Here is an 8,701-nt window from a genome sequence, read left to right as displayed (position 1 = left end):
ATTCATGAATACCTCCTACACCAAGACCCCATATCCCCTGAGCAGAACCTGAGGTCCCACTCACACATATATGTATTCACATGCGTGTGTGCACAGAAACACACACAACCATGAACACACAAACACACCACCAAAACACACACATACACACGCCCGCCTATACCCCACACATCATCAGTCAAGGGACCCCTCTCCATGGCAACTGTAAATGAAAACATCCTGAAAGGGGCTCCAGTGAGTGGCGGATGCTGGGCCCTGGCTGCATTGTCAGGGAGGAGAATCTGGCAACCTGCTATCACAGTCCCCCCATTCATCTCCTCCTTAGTATTACTTCAGTCAGGATCTCCTGCATCACAGCTTCCGCTCCTTTCAGCTATGACTGGCACATTGGCATGAGATAGTGCTGCTTGGCGGTGTGGCACAGTGACCAGCCGTGTGTGTGTGTGTGTGTGTGTGTGTGTGTGTGTGTGTGTGTGTGTGTGTGTGTGTGTGTGTGTGTGTGTGTGTGTGTGTGTGTGTGTGTGTGTGTGTGTGTGTGTCTTGCTGTCTGTCTGTAATGAATCTTGTTTGACTTTCAGGTCCTGGATGTGCGTCCAGAGACAGAGTCGGTGCTCGCTGAGGGGACGAGGGTGTGTGCCTACTGGAGCGAACGCTCTCGCTGCCTATACCCAGGCAACATACGCCAAGGTGAGACATACTGGATCACTTTCTCTGTGTCCGCATTCGTCCATTTGTGTTATTATTTATTTGATTCATTTAGCAATTAATTCACTTTGACTATTTCGCTAACAATGCCTGTGGTTCCTCTTTAAATGTGTCTATACTTTCTGCTGATGCAGGTGGTTCAGGGGAGGAGGGGAAGCAGGGAGGTGTAATGGTGGAGTTTGATGATGGAGACAGGGGGAGGATCTCCCTCCTAAACATCCGCCTTCTCCCCCCGGGCTACCAGATCCACTGTGAGTGTCTCTTTTGTATCACTCTGTCATCCACCTTGTATGCTTACAGGGTTACTAACTATACTAGACCTTCTCATTACAATTATTATGAGACCTTATAAGAAACCTTCCAGTCACATTATGAATCATGGACAATATCTTGCTGCATTTTAGACATTACCACGACTTTATTGACCAACTCAGTGGCCTTGACGTTAGTGCCTGCCCTGTAATTGGAAGGTTGGTAGTTCGATCCCTAGCCAAGGCATAACAAAGACCAAAAAAATGGGCCCCAATGCGCCTCTGCGTGGCACTGAGCATTAAGGAGATAGATTTGGGGGTAAGGCCCTGTGATAGACTAACATCCTGTCCAGGGGGTGTACTTGTACATCAAGCTGCCTCACGCTACAGAAACAGGAGATAGGCTCCTACTCCTATGAGCCATTCCGGCTCACACTAGACAAGGCTTGTGCAAGGCTACTTACTTATACAGTAAGGGAAAAAAGTATTTGATCCCCTGCTGATTTTGTACGTTTGCCCACTGACAAAGAAATGATCAGTCTATAATTTTAATGGTAGGCTTATTTGAACAGTGAGAGACAGAATAACAACAAAAAATCCAGAAAAACGCATGTCAAAAATGGTAGAAATTGATTTGCAAAACATGACTTAGTACTTGGTGGCAAAACCCTTGTTGGCAATCACAGAGGTCAGACGTTTCTTGTAGTTAGCCACCAGGTTTGCACACATCTCAGGAGGGATTTTGTCCCACTCCTCTTTGCAGATCTTCTCCAAGTCATTAAGGTTTCGAGGCTGACGTTTGGCAACTCGAACCTTCAGCTCCCTCCACAGATTTTCTATGGGATTAAGGTCTGGAGACTGGCTAGGCCACTCCAGGACCTTAATGTGCTTCTTCTTGAGCCACTCCTTTGTTGCCTTGGCCGTGTGTTTTGGGTCATTGTCATGCTGGAATACCCATCCATGACCCATTTTCAATGCCCTGGCTGAGGGAAGGAGGTTCTCACCCATGATTTGACGGTACATGGCCCCGTCCATCGTCCCTTTGATGCGGTGAAGTTGTCCTGTCCCTTAGCAGAAAAACACCCCCAAAGCATAATGTTTCCACCTCTATGTTTGACGGTGGGGATGGTGTTCTTGGGGTCATAGGCAGCATTCCTCCTCCTCCAAACACGGTGAGTTGAGTTGATGCCAAAGAGCTCAATTTTGGTCTCATCTGACCACAACACTTTCACCCAGTTATCCTCTGAATCATTCAGATGTTCATTGGCAAACTTCAGACGGGCATGAATATGTGCTTTCTTGAGCAGGGGGACCTTGCGGGCGCTGCAGGATTTCAGTCCTTCAAGGCGTAGTGTGTTACCAATTGTTTTCTTGGTGACTATGGTCCCAGCTGCCTTGAGATCATTGACAAGATCCTCCCGTGTAGTTCTGGGCTGATTCCTCACCGTTTTCATGATCATTGCAACTCCACGAGGTGAGATCTTGCATGGAGCCCTAGGCCGAGGGAGATTGACAGTTCTTTTGTGTTACTTCCATTTGCGAATAATCGCACCAACTGTTGTCACCTTCTCACCAAGCTGCTTGGCGATGGTCTTGTAGCCCATTCCAGCCTTGTGTAGGTCTACAATCTTGTCCCTGACATCCTTGGAGATCTCTTTGGTCTTGGCCATGGTGGACAGTTTGGAATCTGATTGATTGATTGCTTCTGTGGAGAGGTGTCTTTTATACAGGTAACAAACTGAGATTAGGAGCACTCCCTTTAAGAGTGTGCTCCTAATCTCAGCTCGTTACCTGTATAAAAGACACCTGGGAGCCAGAAATCTTTCTGATTGACACGGGGTAAAATACTTATTTCCCTCATTAAAATGCAAATCAATTTCTAACATTTTTGATGTGCGTTTTTCTGGATTTTTGTTGTTGTTATTCTGTCTCTCACTGTTCAAATAAACCTACCATTAAAATTATAGACTGATCATTTCTTTGTCAGTGGGCAAACGTACAAAATCAGCAGGGGATCAAATACTTTTTTCCCTCACTGGACATATTACTTATGACAGTGATTATGCAGGTGTATGTTAGAGATGTATTAACCCCCACCTCCACTTCCTGTCCCTCTGTAGGTGCGGAGTCGTCCCCTGCCCACCTGGTGACTAGCGGCCGGGCGGCTCGGAGGAGCTTCAGTCTGGAAAAAGCCCCCCTGAGTGAGAGAGTCTCGGAGAGACAGGCCAGCACAGAGCCTGTCAGGAGACGACCAGGTCAGACAAGATCATCTACCTACATGCTTTATATCCACTCTATTTGAAAAACAAATGGTAGTATATCTAGCCTGATGGGACGCAGAAAACGTGTGTGTCATTCATTTCTTGTAACCTCTTGATCTTGTAAAGGTATATGTAGTGTGAACTGATTGGTGACTTACCAGACATTCAATTGGTTTGAATTCAGGGAGACCCAAAGGTTCAGGGAAGAAGAAGAACCTGTCAGACAGCTCCAATAAGAACGCAGCCCCTCTGCTCAGCTGGCCGGCTGTGGCCGTCCCCAGGAAGAGGGCCTGTGAAAATCTGTTCCAGCTCAACGGGACTCCCAGGAAGGCCCTGAGGGGGACGAGGGAGGCCCACCTGTTCCCCCTGCCCCCGGCCCCTGTCTCTGCTCCGACCAAGGGCCTGTTCAGCAGCAGCTCCTTTGAGGTTGACTCCTTCAGCAGCATCGCTAAGGGCTACTCCTCCTTCTGTAGCACCCAGCCCACCGGCATGTCCCTGGGTTCCAGGACCGGGCCCTATGTCCAGAGACGGAGGCCCAGCGAGGTGCCGCGGAGCAGCAGGAAGAGCGGTCAGGAGTTCCTGGTCAAACTGGATCACGAGGGGGTGACTTCACCCAAGACGAAGAACAGCAAGGCCCTACTGCTGCTGGGCGGTGGCTCTGGGTTCGGGACCAAAGGCGTGGGCGGTCTCCCCAGGCCTGAGGCCTACTCCCACCCAGTCCTGCTGGTCAAGGACAACAGGAAGGGAGGTTCTGCCTCGAGGGCTGAGCTCCTCCTTAAGGGTGCCCCTCCTCCACAGAGGAAGGCTTCTCCCTCCCTGGCTATGGGGGAGTATGGTGTCGGCGAGCTGGGTCTCAGCTGCCATCGTGACTGCCACAGCTCCTACTCGGACCTGGACGACGAAGAGGAGGAGGAAGAGGAGGAGAGGAGGAGGAGAAGGGCGGCTGCGCTGGCCACAGCAGCCTCTGGAGGCCTGAGGACCGCGGGAAGCTTCCTCTCGCGCCTCTCTGTCTCGTCCTCTTCCTCTGGTTCCTCAAGTTCGTCCAGCTCGGGCTCCATGTCCAGTTCCAGCCTGTGCTCCTCGGATAACGACTCGTCCTACAGCTCGGAGGATGAGGAGAGCTCCACGCTGCTGCTACAGAGCTGCCTGTCCTCCCACCATGGCCTGCTGCAGTCCCCCGAGCCCCCGGCTGCAGCCGGACCCCACCAGGGCCAACAGTCCTTCGTGGCCAAGGCCGTGGCCGTATCCAACACCAAGGGAGGAGGAGCCACCAACGACCACAGTGCCAACAACAAGCTTCTCAAAAGGAAGATGTGCGGCAGCTCGTCCCCCTCCAAACCTCCCAGAGACCTGGTGAAGAGGCAGAGGATTATCCCCGATGATGCAGGACCAAGACCCAAGATGAACACGTTCCTACCGGGAAGACAGATGTGGAGGTGGTCGGGGAACCCCACTCAGGTGAGACGGGTTGATCTTTTTAAAAACGGAATTCTGTGGTCAAAAATGTTTATGCCAATCTATTCCTGCCCCAATCCTTCCCCAATACCTCCATATCATAGCTACATGAGACCCTAACTCTCTCCCAATACCTCCATATCATAGCTACATGAGACCCTAACTCTCTCCCAATACCTCCATATCATAGCTACATGAGACTCTAACTCTCTCACAATCCTCCATATCATAGCTACATGAGACCCTAACTCTCTCACAATCCTCCATATCATAGCTACATGAGACTCTAACTCTCTCCCAATCCTCCATATCATAGCTACATGAGACCCTAACTCTCTCCCAATCCTCCATATCATAGCTACATGAGACCCTAACTCTCTCACAATCCTCCATATCATAGCTACATGAGACTCTAACTCTCTCCCAATCCTCCATATCATAGCTACATGAGACCCTAACTCTCTCTCAATCCTCCAAAGCAGAGGTACATGACCTTTAGAGCCGCACTATTGACCAGAGATACAAACTACTTAAGGTGACTTTAAGCACACCTAGACTGGTATTCAATCCAACACACAATAATCAACCTGTGCACTGAGGGTGACTTATAAAAGTGATTTCTCCTTGAGCTGACAGCCACGTAGTTTACAGCAAACGTGGTCTCCGCAAAACAAGCTTTTAAAAGTTTATCCTATTGAACAGGACGTTTATCTGAGTTGGATTGAATCCCACTCCCTAGTTCCTAGACATGACTGCGTGTATTGAGTGTTCCTGCATCTCCACAGAGGCGGGGGCTGAAGGGGAAGTCCAAGAAGCTGTTCTACAAGGCCATCGTACGGGGAAGGGACATGGTGCGAGTGGGCGACTGTGCCATGTTCCTCTCTGCCGGCCGGCCCCACCTACCCTACGTGGGCCGCATCGAGAACTTCTGGGAGTCGTGGAGCTCCAGCATGGTGGTGAAGGTCAAGTGGTTCTACCACCCAGAGGAGACCAAGTTGGGCAAGAGGCACCGCGACAGCAAGGTACATCCACATTCAGGTTTAGACCACTCTATTGCCATTTGGGTTGCAAAATCCTGGTTTTAGGAACGGGGCATCCTTCAACTGGGATTTCTGGAAAACCTGTGAATTTTAGTTGAGAATGTGCCTTGATGTTGAACAAGCAATAAAACATCTGTTATTATACCAATCGTTGTGCACAGGTTGTTCATCTGTTTGAAACGCGACCATAGTGTAACATTACAGGAGGTAGCAAGCTTTCATAGTCTTTTGGTATCTCAGCATATTATGGTTTCAGAGTTAAAGTCTATTGAAAATACTGACATTTGCTCTCTCTCTCTCTCTCTCTCTCTCTCTCTCTCTCTCTCCTCTACTAGCACGCTCTGTATCAGTCGTGCCACGAGGACGAGAATGACGTCCAGACAATCTCCCACAAGTGCCAGGTGGTGAGCCGCGAGGAGTATGAGCACATGACCCGCGGCCAGAAACCCAGCAGTAGCGTGACCACCCAAGGCCTGTACTATCTGGCTGGCACCTACGACCCCACCAGCGGTCAACTGCTCACTGCTGAGGGGGTGGCCATCGTCTGCTGAGCTGAGGACATCTTGTCCTGAGGATACTACTGAACCACCCATCTGATGGGTCTGATGGGAAATGAAGGTGAAGGTCCCCGCAGCTTTGCCTGAAGGTGCCTATGGCCTGACTCAGTCCGTAGGAGGGTTCCCCAGATGGGTCAGTCCTGGAGGAAGTGAAGGTCAAGGTGCCTGTGGCTTTGCCTGAAGGACCCCTGGCCTTAGTCAGTGCTGACTAGTGGTGGACGTCAGGGCCAAGGCAGGGCTGTCCCCTGTCTACACTGGATATCTTAACACACATGGCTGCTAGACTGGGGTCTAGTTAGAAGAAGGGGAGGGGGTAGCCATTCACAGCAGTGAACCCCATTCTGCTCCCACCCTCACTGGGTAACTGAAGACAAAGATCTGGGTCCTGAACAACCAGGATCCAGGAGGTCAATGACACCCGACTGACTTTCCATTGGTCCAACTTAACATCTCTTTAGTTTAGACTGAGGATGGCATGTTTGAGGGACGGTTTCACACCTGATCTTTACACCACTCACCCATCATAGGTCACCAAATTAGAGCTGAACGTAGGTTTGGATTGGACAGCTCAAGGCACCATTAGGTCCCTCCGGACCAGGCCTGTGGTGGCCTCATTTCAGCTGAGTGCGTGAGTGAGTGAGTGAGTGAGTGAGTGAGTGAGTGAGTGAGTGAGTGAGTGAGTGAGTGAGTGAGTGAGTGAGTGAGTGAGTGAGTGAGTGAGTGAGTGAGTGAGTGAGTGAGTGAGTGAGTGAGTGAGTGAGTGAGTGAGTGAGTGAGTGAGTGAGTGAGTAGGTGAGGGAGGGAGGGAGGGAGGGAGGTATGGGATGTACTCTGCATAGTTCGTCTTCGTGATTCCAGGGATGTTAAAATATGTATAAGATATCGATGATAAAGATGTAAATATTTGGAATAATTTTTCCAGTCAAGCCATACACTTCAGTACCTCTTGTCTCTCTTATGGATCAGGTGTATACTGTACAGGTCAATTATCTGTTGTTTTTGTTGTTGTTGTTGTCTATATGTATATAACAACTATTTTATATAGAAGTATATATGAAAGGTATCTTTCCATGTTTTTTTATTGATTTATTTTTCTATGAGGGGTGAATATGGCTCTTTGTGTTTTTCTTTGGGACGATGAGCTGAAGATGTAAAGGTGTTGCACTACACATGACCTGCTGAGAGACAGACAGACAGACAGACAGACAGACAGACAGATAGATAGATAGATAGATAGATAGATAGATAGATAGATAGATAGATAGATAGATAGATAGATAGATAGATAGATAGATAGATAGATAGATAGATAGATAGATAGATAGATAGATAGATAGATAGAGAGATAGAGAGATAGAGAGAGAGAGAGAGAGAGAGAGAGCACAGAAATGAGAGAAGGATATGACAGGAGAGGTCTCACTCTCTCAGAGAGAGGAGCCATCCTGTTCAAGTGTAAATGTGTCCTTAAATGTGTTACTTTCCATTTGTGTTATTTTGTTTTATAACCATCTTTATTTATGTACTTTTCAGTTGTTCCTCGCTACATAGCAGATCCAAGTGGACTGCATTCACGGGTTACAAAAGAATACTATTAACAAGTGAGAAATACAGATATTTACATATATTTATTTTTATTGGTATTGAAATACATTCTAATATTGCCCTGGCATCACTTTAACTATGCCATTGTGGCATGCTCTCCACATTATTCAATTCAAAATGAGTTGGTCTGCATATGCAGGTGTATAGAAGCGCTATACTTCAAGTACACATTTGGACCTGTAAAAACCAAAGCTTCTACTCTGTAAGATCTTCATTAAGTACTATTGAAGTAGTACTTACTGAAGAACATCAAGCAGCTGTGTTATTCAGAGATCACTGGGAACTTAATAATCAAACTGTTTCTCCCTCTGAGAATACAAGACATCCCCCTATGTGCATATATGGCTTTGCTTTGTGACAATGGGTTTTCTTGCACACGTACCTGTAGCTCTGTGAGGTCCAAAGTCCCTGTGGCCAAAATGCATCAGTGACCTGAAACAGGTGGCTGATAAGGTAATACCAAGGTCAAGGTGCTGTCAACATCAAAAAAAAGGTTTGAGTATTGACAATTTGTTGGAGATTCATCAGTTGGGTTTATTGATTAATGAATAGACATGCCTCTTAATTAGGAACACACATGCACTCAATGTTAACGGTGAAGGACAATCAAATTCACAAAGCAATGGATATAGTTTAAAAGGCTCACTTAATCAAAATATTGCTTTTAAATGTTTTATTTCATTTTGTGCCAAATACATTTTGTCTCAGCCTCTGTTGTTTTGATATGCAATCCTGACTGTATTTTTATGTTCTTACAGTTTTTTATTTGCTCATCATCAACCTTTATTTATTGTCAATGTTGCTGTTTGCTCGTCAAGCCAAGAGCTCTC

At 47.6% G+C, this 8,701-nt stretch overlaps 1 protein-coding gene across 1 annotated transcript; it reads left to right on the top strand.

The window, feature by feature from the left end:
* Window positions 1-521: 521 nt before the first annotated feature.
* Window positions 522-7,453, top strand: LOC145877419 (BAH and coiled-coil domain-containing protein 1-like). Its single transcript, XM_082972869.1, has 6 exons — window positions 522-687; window positions 840-956; window positions 3,077-3,211; window positions 3,402-4,675; window positions 5,458-5,694; window positions 6,048-7,453. The coding sequence occupies exons 2-6, from the start codon at window positions 875-877 to the stop codon at window positions 6,261-6,263; spliced, it is 1,944 nt and encodes a 647-aa protein (XP_082828995.1). The 5' UTR covers window positions 522-687; window positions 840-874; the 3' UTR covers window positions 6,264-7,453.
* The last annotated feature ends 1,248 nt before the right edge of the window (window positions 7,454-8,701 follow it).

The sequence above is a fragment of the Salmo salar genome, chromosome 03, assembly GCF_965601325.2.
Source record: "Salmo salar chromosome 03, fSalSal1, whole genome shotgun sequence".
Lineage (NCBI taxonomy): Eukaryota > Metazoa > Chordata > Actinopteri > Salmoniformes > Salmonidae > Salmo > Salmo salar.
Note: the sequence above shows the minus strand (reverse complement) of the source record. Positions and strands in the feature narration are given on the sequence as shown.